The sequence below is a fragment of the Ceratotherium simum genome, chromosome 29 (genome assembly GCF_057802395.1).
Source record: "Ceratotherium simum simum isolate JZ-2026a chromosome 29, ASM5780239v1, whole genome shotgun sequence".
NCBI classification, from domain to species: domain Eukaryota; kingdom Metazoa; phylum Chordata; class Mammalia; order Perissodactyla; family Rhinocerotidae; genus Ceratotherium; species Ceratotherium simum.
The window spans coordinates 8,869,026-8,883,924 of record NC_141928.1 but is presented as its reverse complement, the minus strand read 5'-3'; the positions used below and the strand labels follow the sequence as shown (position 1 = coordinate 8,883,924).

The window sequence follows — 14,899 nt, the reverse complement described above, 5'->3', positions numbered from 1 at the left end:
ACATTTATACTCTGTATCCACTCATTTCGTACCCAGAAAACTCTCCTGAAGGGATAATTTGTGCAAAGAAAAGCCTTGGGCACAAAGATGTTCACTGACACATTAGTTTTAGAGCATTTTTCTTGTTACAATAAATAATACGTATTCAATGCAGAAAGCTTTGGAGGACATAGGAAGGCACAAATTAACAATTAAAGATTAATTGTAATTTTTCTGCACAAAAAGAACATTTTGGTATAAGTTTTCCTTTTTTTTAGTAATTTTTTTTTTTTTTTAGGAAGATTAGCCCTGAGCTAACATCTGTTACCAATCTTCCTCTATTTCTTTTTTTTTCTCAAAGCCCCAGTACATAGTTGTATATCCTAGTTGTAGGTCCTTCTAGTTCTTCTATGTGGGACGCCGCCTCAGCCTGGCTTGATGAGCGATGAGTAGGTCCGCACGCAGGATCCAAACCGGCGAACCCAAGGCTGCCAAAGCGGAGCACGTGAACTTAACCACTACACCACTGGGCCGGCCCCTGGTATAAGTTTTTCTAATTTTTCCTCTGCATATGTGCTTTTAAAAACATAGTTGTAGCTGCCTTTTTTCCCTCAGCTATCTATTTTGAACATTTTCTCCCTCTGTTGTACTCACCTGGGGAAACTCTAACCCTACTTGAAACCAACTCTTCTTTCCTTTCTGGCTCGCTGCTGGACAGCCGAACATCGTTGGAAAAATGAAAAAATCCCACGCAGCTGAGCTGCCGGGTTTCACCTTAAATTCACAGGCATGAACCTCAAGTTAGTCCTTTGCACTGTCCAGAAATGCTAAGACATCCCTGTAGTAAATTCACTTTCCTAGTCTTTGGGAAGATATTCAATACCTTCTTTCTTTTTTAGAGGCGATGCCTTTTTTTGTTTGTGTGTGTGTGAGGAAGATCAGCCCTGAGCTAACATCCGTGCTAATCCTCCTCTTTTTTTGCTGAGGAGGACCGGCCCTGAGCTAACATCTATTGCCAATCCTCCTCCTTTTTTTCCCCTTTTTCTCCCCAAAGCCCCAGTAGATAGTTGTATGTCATAGTTGCACGTCCTTCTAGTTGCTGTATGTGGGACGCTGCCTCAGCATGGCCGGACAAGCGGTGCGTCAGTACGCGCCCGGGATGCGAACCCGGGCTGCCAGCAGCGGAGCACGAGCACTTAACTGCTAAGCCACGGGACCGGCCCTCAATTCCTTCTTTCTTCAAACCTTCTGTATACAGTACCACTCCCTCCACTCTTAGCCAATGACCTCGTCTCCAACAAGGATACCCCTCACCTCTGCCACCACTCTTGGAACCCACCAGTTGTCTCCTCCCTCCTTCCTACCGGAAGTGACGTGGTGCCTGCCTCCTACCCCAGGTCAGGCTCTCTTGTGTCTCAGACCCCACCTCTTCCTCCTCCTCAGGGGCCTCCGTCTTTGAATTATCCACCCCCTCTCCTGCATCATCAGTCTCCTCCTCTCTTTTGGTTTATTGCCAGTATCACAAAAAATGCTCTAATGTCTCACATCTTTAAAAAACCTTCCTTGATTTCACATCTCTGCCTACTCTGTCTAGCTTTCATACTTGTTCTCTGCTACCTTTTATAGTACTTCTTGAAAGAGTTGTCTAGACAGTCTGTCTCTTCCTCATCACCCGTTTTAGTCTGGCGTCACCCTTCTTGTTTCACAGAAATGCTTGTCGAGGTCAGTGGAGACTGTGTGTCCATCTTCATCTCCCTGGTCCTGTCAGAGTTAGGGGTTTTCTCCAGCTTTACCTCCTACCTCTATTTGTTAATAATTCCCCAATTTTTAACTCCAGCTGAGGTCACTTTTCCAGGCTCCAGAGTTACCACCAGCTACCTACTGAACATCTCCCCTCGGATGTCTTTCAGCCATCACAATCTTAAAATAACCAAAACAGAGCTCTTAGTATTTTCCTACAAATCAGTTCTCCTCCCTCTAAATCTTTTCTGTCCCTCTAAATGTCTCTACATCGATTTCTTTGTTTAAGCCAAAAACCTAGGCTTAGATTTCTTTTTTTTTTCTTGTCCCCCACATCCAGTTCAGCAGCTAGCCCTGTTGGGATACACACCCCAAAATGTGTATCAAACCCATCCACTTCTCGCCATCTCCACTGCCACCAGTCAGGGTCGGACGATTGCAAGAGCCTCCTCGATCTACTTCCTGCTTCTGTTCTTGGCCCATCCAATCTCGTTTCTCTATAGCACATCAGATTACGTCCTTACCTTCAGTGGCTTTCCAGTGCCCTTCAGACAAAATCATACTCCTATCAAGGCCCCATATGATCTGGCCTCCAACCTCAGCTTATAGCGTCTTCAGTTCCGAGACAATGTCAAGCTCTTTTTCCTTTTTTCACCTCAAGCCTTTGTGCCTGCTCCCTCTCCTTTCCCAGCCTTTGAGTGGCTGGCGTCTTCCTCGTCGGGTCCACTTCCTCAGAGAGGCCTTGCCTGATCCCCTCTTGAAGGTAGCTGTCCACACCTGCTTTTTTCTATCATTGCCTGGATTTATTTACCTCAGAGCACTTATGACAAGTTGCGATTGCTCTTTTTGTTTAGCATCTGCTTCCTTCACTAGAGTGTACGCTCCACAGGAGCAGCACCGTATCTTCTTGTGTTCCTTCCTGGTGCTTAGTCCAATGACTGACAAACAGTGGTCGTCCAACAAATGTTACTGAAAGAAAGAGTAAATGAATGAGTAGATATTTTTCCATATCACTATTTCTAATGGGTACATAGTATTCCATTGTACAAATATAACCTAATTGACTTAACCACTGCCTTATTATTAGATGTATTTGTTCCCAATTTTTCACCACACTGAAACATGGGAAATAATCTAAATGGCTACTGGGAAAATTGTTGACAAAACTAGAGACTATTTTGCAGGCATTTAAAATCCTGGGAAGGGCTGGCCCCATGGCTTAGCAGTTGGGTGCGTGCGCTTCGCTACTGGCGGCCCAGGTTCGGATCCCGGGTGCGCACCGATGCGCCACTTCTCCGGCCATGCTGAGGCCGCGTCCCACATACAGCAACTAGAAAGATATGCACCTGTGACATACAACTACCTACTGGGGCTTCAGGGGAAAAAAAGAAAGGAGGAGGATTGACAATAGATGTTAGCTCAGAGCCAGTCTTCCTCAGCAAAAAGAGGAGGATTAGCATGGATGTTAGCTCAGGGCTGATCTTCCTCACAAAAAAAATAAAATCCTAGGAAGCATTTTTATTAACATGGGGAAATGAGTTTGTTAATGAAAAAAGCATAATATAAAATTTTATATACAGCTGATCTTAACTATGTAAAGGTGCATGGAAAAAGCTAGTAGGAAATAAACTAAAATGTTAATTATGCATTGCAAGTTGGCAGGATTACAGATGATTTTTCTTTTTGATTTTTTTATGTACACAAGTAATAGATGATATTTTATACTTTTCTGTGTTTTTCAAGTTTACTGCAGTGAGTATGTGTTTTTTAATAATCAGGTAAAATGTTCTTGAAAATTTTAGAACACTTTTATGACACATCAGATGAACATAGTCAGAAGCAGAGTTAGGAACTGTTGTGCTCTGGAGAATGACCTAAATGTTTGAAACACACTTGCTAATGACACCTGTTAGCCTTTGAGTCCTTCCAGGCCTGTGTGTTACCTGGATTTAGAAAGAGTGGCCAAAGTGATATTTCCTATGAAACCTCCTTGTCTGGGTAGACTTCTGTGTAGACGGCGTTATAGAAACTGGGGCTTACCAAAATGCTGATTTTTGATAAGAGCATCCACAGATGTGCTCAGGGTTGGAAAGACATCACAACTGCTCTTCACGTCTGTGTTTGGAGCTTGAGGGGGCTCATGTGGCTGAGGTGTTGTCACAGCCTTTTACTCACTTACTTAAGGCCGTGGTTCACAAACCCGAGACCTTTTGGGAGTCCATGAGGTCAAAACCATCTTTATAATAAGACAAGGGGTTATTTGCCTTTTTCACTCTTACTCTCTCTCAAGTGCACAGTAGAGTTTTCCAGATGCGACAGATTCGCAGCAGATTGCAGAAGCAGACGGGAGAATCAGCCATCTTCTACGAAGCCAGACATTAAAGAGAGTTGCAAAAATATGTGTTTAAAAAGTGCCAATATTCTCACTAAAAATTCTTTTCTTGTGGAAAATATAGTTACGTTTCATTAAAATGCTATTTATGTTAACATATGGGTTTCTGGTTATTTTAAATAAATTAATAAATACTTTTAAAATTTCTACTATGGTACATATCGATAGATATTTACCCACATAAACAAACACTCTTTAGGGTCCTCAATTTTTAAGAGTGTAAAGGAGTCCTGAGACCAAAAAGTTTGAGAACCGCCAAATTAAGGAAATAAGAAGAGAACTCGCTGGTGGATTGACCATGGCTCAGTAAACAGATTGGTTGAATTGAATGACAAAGGGAACAAAGCCTATGGGGGGATATGACCTAGTCTAATAGGCAGGTGTTGGAAGTCCTTGACTTTGCATTAAATTTTCCTTCTTCTCTCCCTCTCTCTCTTTCCCTCCCTCCTTGCTTCCTTTCTCTCTCCTGTTTTTTAGAGATCATGCATGATGTGATAAAGAAGGTAAAGAAGAAGGGAGAGTGGAAGGTAAGTGGAAGTGTACAATTAATGCCCTTAGAGGTGAATTCATGTGGAAGAAAAAAGAATGGGGGTAGAGTTGGGGAAAGGCGTGTAGGCAGGGAAGGAGGACAAGTGCTGTGTCCGGAGTACAAAAAAAGAGAATCTGCTATGCCCCTCATTTCATACGACCCTGGTTAAGAAATCTCCATCATAAAGAAGATGTGGTATATATATACCATGGACTACTACTCAGCCATAAAGAAAGACAAAATCATCCCATTTGCAACGACATGGATGGACCTGGAGGGTATTATGTTAAGGGAAATAAGCCAGAAAGAGAAAGATAGACAGTGCATGATTGCACTCATATGTGGAAGATAAACCAACACACGGACAGATAGAACTGTTTGGTGGTTACCAGGGGCTAGGGGGGTGGGGGGTGGGCACAAGGGGTGGAGGGATGCACTTATATGGTGACTGATAAACAAAAATGTACAACAAAAATTTCACAATAAAAAGAAAAAAAAAAAAGAAATCTCCATCATAAAGCTTATCTTCAAGATCACCTGGTGGGGTATTTTGGCCCTGGAACCCTTTTATTCAAACAAAATCATACCTGGAACCCATTAAGTAAAGCAGAAGAAGGTGAAATTGTCCTCTTTGCTGTGGGAGAGAAAGAGGAGACCCTTCCTGCCTCTTTGTTGGCCCTAAAGCATCTCCATGGAGCCCACACAACAGGTTGAAAAGCCCTCATCTGCTCTGTCCCCATCTGTCTGTAACCACATAAGACAAAAGAAGTAAGCTTGTGTATTCATGTAACGTTGAGAGCAATGCTGGAAACTATCATGTACCTGAAGCAAGTAGTTGAGCCAATCAGATTGGTTGTGGTCTTGGTTCCTGTGGGAAAGCGTGCTGTCCTCCGCTCAGGAAGTCAGCGTTTTAGGGGTCACTTGGGTGTCTGGGGCTGGGCGTTAACTGGCCGGGAGAGCATGCAGTCTTACTTGAACTTCCCCGGGTGTTGTCGAAGGGTTTATACCGACCATTGTTGCCCCCACGTTTTCCTGCAGTCAAGAGCCCACACACATTTTCGAGTTCACTGGGCCTGGGAAGCACAGGGCTGACTGGGACAGATTTGGAAGGCTCACCCCTGGCCTTGTGAGATTCTATTTTAGCACGTCCATCCTCGCCACCCAGGGTGGGAGGCCATCTGGTGGGAAGTCTGTCTGCATGTCTTTCTCTCTCACCCTTCCCATCAGTTAATGGGTTTGTGGACATATGAATTTTAAACTAATCTTGAGGAAGCTGCCTCATAACATGAAAATCAATTGGCCCTTGTACCGCAGCAGAGAGCTTTCTGTCCACATGCTGTCTGGCTCCTGTTTCCTCGGTACATGTCATTAAAGAGGAAGAAAAATACGTAGCCTTGCTTGAGCAAGGCTAAAGCTTTAGCCAGCTTCCTCTCTCCACCGCCGGCTGGATGGTTATGGGGAAGGTTAGCTGAAGAATTGCAGGTATGAAGCTTTTAGACCAGGATTGGCACGTTCTTGTTCCTCCAGTCTGGACAGAGGTAGCGTCTACTTCCAGATGACGCAAGTGCTGGTCCATCCTAGTGATGTCTGCAGCCAAGTCCTCACCTTCCATACCATATGTGTGGCACTGGTGTTCACTCTCCTTTTAAGAGAAAGGTTGTGCCCTGAAGAAATACTCTCCCATATGGTTTTCTCTATCTGGGTGCTGTAGATGAGTTTTTTTCTTTTCTTTTTTGCATTTTTATGAGTAATTATTTATCATGGAAAACTAAAACTTAACTTTTTTAAGTTTATAAAATTAAGTCAATGAGAACAAGCTCCAAGTCGTAGAAGGTTAGGTTGAGCATAGGAGATAAAAGCTAACATATATTTCAGCAAACTTCTGGCCCATAGGAAATATCGGTAACTCAATATTCTGCATTTCTGGGTTCTTTTCGAAGTCTGGCGCAGTAAGGTGATGAGAGAATCGTAGCAGATGCCATCCAGGCTGTACGCTGTTCTCTTTCCTTCCAGGTGCTGGTGGTCGATCAGCTGAGCATGAGGATGCTCTCCTCCTGCTGTAAGATGACGGACATCATGACCGAGGGGATAACAAGTGAGCACAGCATTCTCTCCGCCCCTCAGGGACACTCAGGTCTTCTCTTGGTGGCGAGCTTTCCTCCTCCCTATTCATTATTATCTCACTTGACTTTAGATTCTTTCAACAACTTGGGTGCTTAGACTGTAAGTTCCTGAGAGAGACCTAAGGCTTCTTGTTCATTGCAGAGTCCCTAGCACCTAATCCAGTGCTGGAGCTCATTAAATACCTGTTAAAGGCTACCAAAAGGAAGGTTAAGTCAAGAAAAAAAGGCAGGCCACCCAATAGAAAAAAATGGGCAAAAGACCTGAACAGGTGCTTAACAGAGGAAGAAAGGCAAATGGCCGACAAATACATGAAAAATTGCCCACCGTCATTAGTGGCCAGGGAAATGCAATTAAAACCAGAGTGAGGTACCGCTATGCACATACCAGACTGGAGTATTTAAACTCTGGTGATGCCAAATGACAGAGAGGATGCAGAAAAATGGAAACTCCTGTATGATGGAGGGTCACTTGGTACAGCTCCTTTGAGAAACACTTGGCAGTGTCTAGCAGGGTTGAAAGTAAGTGTGTCCTATGAGCCAGCAAGTCTACAGTTAGCTGTGTGTCCTAGACCACCTCAGATGTGTGTGCCCAGGATGCACATGCAGGAAGGTTCACAGAGCATTGTTCATAGTAGCCCCAAATTGGAAATGACCAAAACGTCCATCCAGAGTGGAATGGTTAAATAAATTGTGGTGTAGTCACACAGCAGAATACTATACAGCAATGAAGATGAATGAACTCTGACCACTCACGGTAACATGAATGAATCTGATAAACATGATGTTGAGTGAAAGAAGGTACAAAAGAGTACTTACAGTGTGCTTCCATTTATATAAAGTCCAAAACCAGGCAGAGCTAAGCTACACTGTTTTGAAATGCAGACGTAAGTGGTAAAACCATAAAGAGAAGTGATCACCATTCAAGTCAAGATGGTGGTTCTCTTTGGAGGGAAGGGAGGAACTTGTGACGAGGGAGGGGTGAGGGCACTTCTGCAGTGCTGGCAGGTTCTTTTTCCTAACTGGGGTGATGCTTTTGTAGACATTTACTTTGTAATTATTTGTATGTGTATGTTTTATTCGCTCTTTGGAATGTGTGTGATAATTTCACGATGATAGGGTTTTGTAAAAAGTTAAATCTCCTGCGCAAAGTCACTAGCCAGTGAGTAGTCAGTGGACTCCGACCTCCTGGCTTCTGTCCCAGAGCTCTTGTTCACACTCGTCTGCAGCTCTAGTCTTCCCTAGCAGCTCCTTTCAGGAGAGGTCATGTATTTTAATCTTTGAAAGAGCCTTGATTGAAAAGCAATCTCTTTTGAGGTATCATTTCAAACAAGGAAGTTCACCTTTATTTTTCCTCTGAAAAAATGTTGGTGGAACATACCTGTTACCACGCAGCTTCCGATTTTTTTCCCCTGGAGACAACTTTATATGATGTGTGGCTCACAGACTTGCTGGTCTTTGTCAAAATTATTACTATACCACAGTTGTGGGAGGAAAATCAAGGAGGGTTGAGGTTTTCAGTAAGGTAAATGAATTTAATTTAAAGGTTTGTCTTTTATTCTAAGATCATCTCTTTCCTATTAACTGGTGTTAAAATGTTTTTAAGTTGTAAAATTACGGTGATAACATAATGTGGATTTTCTTGTTGATCAAATTCTATGTGAAATATATATATGTAAAATAATTTTGGGGGGATACAGTCACACCTTGGTTGTGATTCCTTCATTTTCAAAAACACATTTCCAAATCTGGTTTATCTGTCACCAGAAGCATAATCCTATAAATGGGAGTACGTAATTTTTGGTGTGACGTTTTACCATTAAGTAACTCAAGACCAGGCTTGCCCCTGTTTTGAGCTTACAAAGTTATTTTCTTCACTGAATTTTTAAAACTATTTTTTTCTCTATCAAAGTGAGAAATGCACAAAAGTTAAGGGGGAAAAAAACCAAATGGAGCTTCTGGTTGTCTTTTTGGTACTTCTGAATAAATGCTTATACTATTATCTCGATTCATCCACGTTAGACGTTATCTGTTGACTTCCTGTGGTAGATGAGGGTTTAGCTCTCCCTACTGCACACAGACTCTTCCTACCCCAAAGGTGGGTTTAAAAAAATGTCCTCACTTGACAAAATTTTTAAATTAGCAAGCCTGTGTTGAACCCCCAGATATTTTGGGGAAGCGTATTATTGGCCTATGACATTCAAAAATCTCCAACCACTGGTAAAGTAGATGGTTGAGGGATTTTGGTATTAATTTAAACATTATTTGGGGTAAAAAGTCTTTATAAATGTTTTGAGGGATGCTTCTACAGTGATGCTTTTATGTGCTTAACTCACCTGCGTGGGAAGAACAGCATCGTATGACTATACTGCTGTCTCTGTACCGGAGGGCAGTACAGCAGAGCTAATGCGTCCTGAGCTTTATCAGGTGACTAGTAAGGTGACAACTCTCCCAAAAGCTCTGCCTTCCAGGTGAAGTAGTTGACGTAAGAGAAACAAGCAAACCAAATGCCTATGGTTTGCTTTAACAAAATTTGACGTTTAGTTTTTGAACTCTTGAGAGGTCAGTATTATATAGAGGGTATGTTTGGAATATCTTCATTTGATATGCACAGGAAAATGATAAAACTATCCAATTGTTGATAAATAAACCCAACATGGAAATTCTAAAGGAATTGGGATTACTTAGGATGGATGAGAAAAAACTGAAGGAAGATGGGGCTGGCCCGGTGGCACAAGCAGTTAAGTGCACGCGCTCTGCTGCAGTGGCCCAGGGTTTGCTGGTTCAGATCCCGGGCATGTACCAACACACCGCTTGGCAAGCCATGCTGTGGTGGCGTCCCACGTAAAGTGGAGGAAGATGGGCACGGATGTTAGCCCAGGGCCAGTCTTCCTCAGAAAAAAAAGAGGATTGGCAGATGTTAGCACAGGGCTGATCTTCCTCACAAAAAAAACAAAACAAAACAAAACAAAACAAAGGAAGAGGCCAAAGACTGTTCTTTACAGAATGAGGTAGCATTTTCCTTTTTCGGTCAGAGCAGAGCAAGGAATTTACATAAACTGAAATGGGAAGTGGGATATATTTAGTGTGATAAGGTTTCAGGTTTTCTAACATCTTGAGCATTGTGAGAGAGTGGAATGTGGTAACTCTACGGAAGGGACAAATGATTCTTTTCCTCTCCCCACTATCAATTTATATCTACACCAGTCTGAAGGTGGCCTCTCTACATTGCTCCTAGTTTTATCATCACCAGTGATATTTTCTTATTCACTGTGGGCTGCTATCTTGTTGTCTAGTTGTGGAAGACATCAACAAGCGCAGAGAACCGCTGCCCAGCCTGGAGGCTGTGTATCTCATCACTCCATCTGAGAAGGTAAACCCTTCCCCCGGAAGAGCTTTGGCTGAGGTTACACGTGCTGGCTTGTGTCTGTGTGGCACACTGTCTGACATTGTCTAGGTTAAGCATGCATTTAACACACTGCTCTGTTTAAGCGTGCAGTCCACAAACGGGGAGGGAGGGGTGCAGGGAGCAGTGCAGAGTGCATTAAGCTTTCTGAATAGAACCGTTGTCCAGAGAGGCAGCGCCAGCTCATTCTAGTTTTGCCCTTGCACTCCCTCTCTAATTAGGTAGGAGATCCTCTTTATCTAGTGATCCATCTCCAGAACTTTGGTATTTTGTGGTTTCAGATCTATTTCATCAATATCCAGTTAGTGTTCGAATTTACCTGTCTTATCATTTTTGGAGGTTGGTTCCAATCAACATCCAGACAAGGTCCACCTCCTTGCTTGTGGTTGATAGTTGTCTTAGGTCTCTTAATGTATATAAATTCCCTCCAGTTTTCAGGCTTTCTTTTCACTTTTGAAAACTGGCTTATATGTGAGTTTCTGCAGATGCAACTAAATTGCCAGAACTTCATCAATATGAATATCCTGGAAGGTTTCTGACCAGTTTCTGCTTTTGTGGGTCTCTTCTTAGGAACCCAAGTTATGGAGGCTCCACAGAACTGACACTGTCATTCTGGAATGAGCTAAAAAGGCTTTTGTTCATGTATACTCTGAAATAATCCTAATTTTAGGTCTTCAGAGCTCAATTATGGCTGAATATGAGTTAGAATTATACATCATAAATCCCACGCTATTTTGTGCAAGTAGCTTGAAGCCTGTGTGGATGTGACTCAGTTCAGATACAGGTCCCCTTTGCTTCTAGAATTGGATTCAGTTCCCTCTTTTTTTCCCTCTCCACAGTCTGTCCACTCTCTCATCAGTGACTTCAAGGACCCACCAACCGCCAAGTACCGGGCTGCACACGTCTTCTTCACTGACTGTAAGTACACCTGTCAGCTGCCGCCCCTGCCCTTCCGGGTCAGTGTTTCTGCTGACAGGGAAGAAATGGGTTGTTGCCATATTTGTCCTGATCTTTTATTTTCTCTTCAGAAGATAAATTGCTAAGAGACAAAAATAAATGCACACAAATACAAACCTACTAAGTCGTGAAGTCTTTTCTGATGAAAATATCTCTTCTTTTAAGGACTAAAGCGTTTAATACTGAGAAGCATTTTTCAATGCTAGCCGTGGTGTTTCACTGTACTGACTTCCAGATATCACTGTAAACTATAGAGTATTTCCATCAGTTTTTCAACTACAAAGATATTCCAATCCAGTGGTCTTTGTATCAGAGAGAACTGTTTCATTGTCCTGGAGTCTGTTTTCTTGTTTTGTGGAGGTTTTGTGCATGGAGGCTAGCGCAGAAGCATCTTGGTCAATCTTTGTTAATAGCAAAGAGAGATGAGCAGAGCTGGATAGCTGAAGAGTGTACCTGATAACAGTTCGCCTGTGTTGTCTCTAGGGAAAACCCCACAAAACCCAGCACTGAGAAAATGGGGAAAGGTTCTTGCAAAGAATAATTTTGTACTATTTGAATATGGGTGACAAAGAGAGCAGGTAGACAGCATTAGTAATAATATGTTTTTGGGAACCTAAAGCCATTTGTTTGGCCCAGGAGAGTCATTAGAAATCATGGTTCCCCTAAGTGCAGCTGAGTTTCTTAGAGGGTCCAGAGGAAGAGCCTGCATTGCATTTCCTAATGATTTTATTTTCCTTTATTATTTTATTTTTCATAAGCATGTTAGATGTCTGGTGTTTGTTTGTGTTACAGGCCTTTTCCTCATCCCTTCTTAATCTCTTTTTTTTTCTTCCTTTCCTTGATATCAGAATATAGTTTTTATTGGTTCTCAATATCTCAATCTTTGTTGCCATTTGTTTCTCTGTTACATGTTGAGGGCCTGGTAGGTGGTTTTATATTCCTTTTTCACCCGAGAGGTAGTGGATATTTTAGGCTGGGGTTAACTTTCTAGTTGCCTTTTTAAAATCCTAATAAAATAAAGAATCCGCTGGACATGTGCAACTGTTGACATGAACCAGCAAACGGACAGGAAAACCTACTGTCTTTGTCCTTCTTGCAGCTTGTCCAGATGCCCTGTTTAATGAGCTGGTAAAGTCTCGAGCAGCCAAAGTCATCAAAACTCTGACGGAAATCAACATTGCATTTCTCCCATATGAATCCCAGGTGAGGCCGAGTGGGGAGTGCATAGGAAATCTGCGTCCTTTATTCTATCAGGAACCCTGGTGAATTCTCAGAGGGTGGGGCAGGGGTGTGATAAAGAGAGTAGGGGAGGGAAGATAGCATGTTCTGAATTGCTGGATGACATGGTGTAAGTGGATGCTGATGTAGCAGAAAGAAACGGTATTCCTTAGTGGTCTGCCCCGCGCCCTCTTCTTACTCTCCAGTTATTTCTGACGTTTTTTCAGCCATTGTGCCTTTCTTTGATGCGTGTCATCCTTGCTCACAGTGTTCACTCCTATTGGCTGTCTCCTTGAATAACCAAAAGGTAGCCAATCCAAAAAGAGCATGGAAGGCGAGGAAGGGAAGGGATCAGACAATGCCCATCTGCTGCATAGGAGACTGTTTTTATGTAGGAATAGCCTCAGCTTGTCATGTGCTGAAAGAACAGATGGCAGCCTTCGTCATTAGCCGTTAACGCTTCAAATGCTGGATGCCATGGCAACAAACCTCTCCCCTTGGAAAAAAACAAAGTGTTCAGCCAGTAGTGGTGAAGCTGTTGATGAGAGGGTATGAGATTCATATCTTAGTATTTAAGATTTCTGAAAATGTCTTCTAGCAAACAAAGAAACAAAAATAACAAGGACTTTTATGCATTTTGTAGACATAATAAATGGTTGTGGCAAATTGGATCTTTATAGATCAACTTCTAGACACCGGAGAGTGACCTGTTCTTTGGTAAGGAGGGTTGGAAAAAATACAGTGTGAACATTTAAAGACATTCTCTTTCCCTTGTCACTTGACCTAAAGCCTCTTCCCAGCTGATGGGCAGGAAATCTTTTTTTCTCTGTGTGAGCCTTGTCACCACCAGGATTGAACAACAGCCAACTTTAGTGTATTCAACCATATTATGTTTCATACATTTTAAAAATATATGAAATAAGTAAAGAGTTGTAAGTAAAATGTGATAAACTTTTTTAAAAAAACCTCAGGTTTTCTAGAAGATCAGGGTAGTTGATATAAATGAGATTCTGAGAGAGTTCTGATAGCTGATAAACTAGGCAGTTTAAGAGGAAATTTTAAACTTCTAGAACCTACCAAAAAAAAAAAAAGAAGAAAAAAAATGCTTGGAACATATACCAAGGATAGAAAATTACTAGATCCATAAAAAGCTCCTTTACTGGGGCCGGTCCTGTGGCATAGCGGTTAAGTGTGCACACTCCGCTGCTGGCGGCCCGGGTTTGGATCCCGGGCGCGGACCGATGCACCGCTTGTCAGGCCATGTTGTGGCGGTGTCCCATGTAAAGTGGAGGAAGATGGGCACAGATGGGCCAGTCTTCCTCAGCAAAAAGAGGAAGATTAGCACAGGTGTTAGCTCAGGGCTGATCTTCCTCACACACACACAAAAAAAGCTCTTTTACTTGCCCACAGTCACAGCACAATTTCTAGCTTGTCTCTTATTTATTTAAACTGACAGTGGCCTGCGAGGTCTGACAGCTCTTCCTCTCCTCCTCTCCTCCTGGCCTCTCATTGTTCATCAGACACTCCAGGCACACGCCTTCCTCAGGGCCCTGGCACAAGCCATTCCCTCCCCGTGGAAGTCCCCTGCTGGTGAGAAACTCCTCACCTCCTTCAAGCCCTTCCTCAAATGTCACCTTCCCAAGGAGGCCTAGTGTCCTCCCTCTCCAGCCCTCTGGACACTCTTTCCCTGCTCTATTATGTTCTCATACACTTACCAGTTTCTCACAGACCATAAAATTTATTCTTCATTATGTTTATTGTTTACTGTCTGCCTTCCCTACTAGATTACACACGCCTCAAAGATGGTCATGTTCTGGTCACTTATAGTTCCCAAGTGTTTAGCACAGTGCCTGGCACACAGCAGACACCCAGCACATATTTGTAGAATAAACAAAAATATTTTCTGTACATTTATGGCAAGGTTTGGAGAAAACCCTAACAGTTCACCATTCTGAATGCAAACACTATATATATATTTCTTTTTGTTTTTTCCCTATCTCAGGTATATTCCTTGGACTCTGCTGACTCTTTCCAAAGCTTCTACAGTCCCCACAAGGCTCAGATGAAGAATCCTATACTGGAGCGCCTGGCAGAGCAGATCGCAACTCTGTGTGCCACCCTGAAGGAGTACCCAGCTGTGCGGTATCGGGGGTAAGGGAGCACACCAGTCTGCCTTCAGTGGCCTCCCATGTGTCTGGCAAGTGAGGAACTTCCTCTGGCCTCAGGGTTCCTCTGGCAGTTGTCTCAAGAGGGTCACTAACCTTTAAAAGCAAATACCGTCTTTGCAGAAGATGTTTCATAGTAAGATAAAACTCAAAGAAAATAATTCTCCAAAGGACACATTCCTCAGGTTTTATAGTTATTCACTTATCACTTACCTTCTGTGTGCTAAGTACTGTGGGGGCGGGGGGGTGGGGACTTAAGCTGAAGACAGCCCCTACCCTTAGAAGCCCCTGAGCTGGGAGGGTAAGTAAGATGCCAACATGTATGCATAAGCCATGCACACCTACGGTATGGGCCCTGCGAGACCAGTGCGGTAGGATGGTACAAGCCAAGGG

At 42.9% G+C, this 14,899-nt stretch overlaps 1 protein-coding gene across 1 annotated transcript in view; it reads left to right on the top strand.

Moving 5' to 3' along the window:
- STXBP1 (syntaxin binding protein 1) overlaps nucleotides 1–14,899 on the top strand; it is a 67,853-nt gene that overhangs the window by 27,533 nt on the left and 25,421 nt on the right. Inside the window, exons 2-7 of the mRNA XM_004423482.3 lie at nucleotides 4,589–4,638; nucleotides 6,654–6,735; nucleotides 10,057–10,133; nucleotides 11,006–11,084; nucleotides 12,223–12,326; nucleotides 14,344–14,492. Of these exons, the coding sequence (XP_004423539.1) occupies nucleotides 4,589–4,638; nucleotides 6,654–6,735; nucleotides 10,057–10,133; nucleotides 11,006–11,084; nucleotides 12,223–12,326; nucleotides 14,344–14,492 (541 nt within the window). The remainder of the gene's footprint in view (nucleotides 1–4,588; nucleotides 4,639–6,653; nucleotides 6,736–10,056; nucleotides 10,134–11,005; nucleotides 11,085–12,222; nucleotides 12,327–14,343; nucleotides 14,493–14,899) is intronic.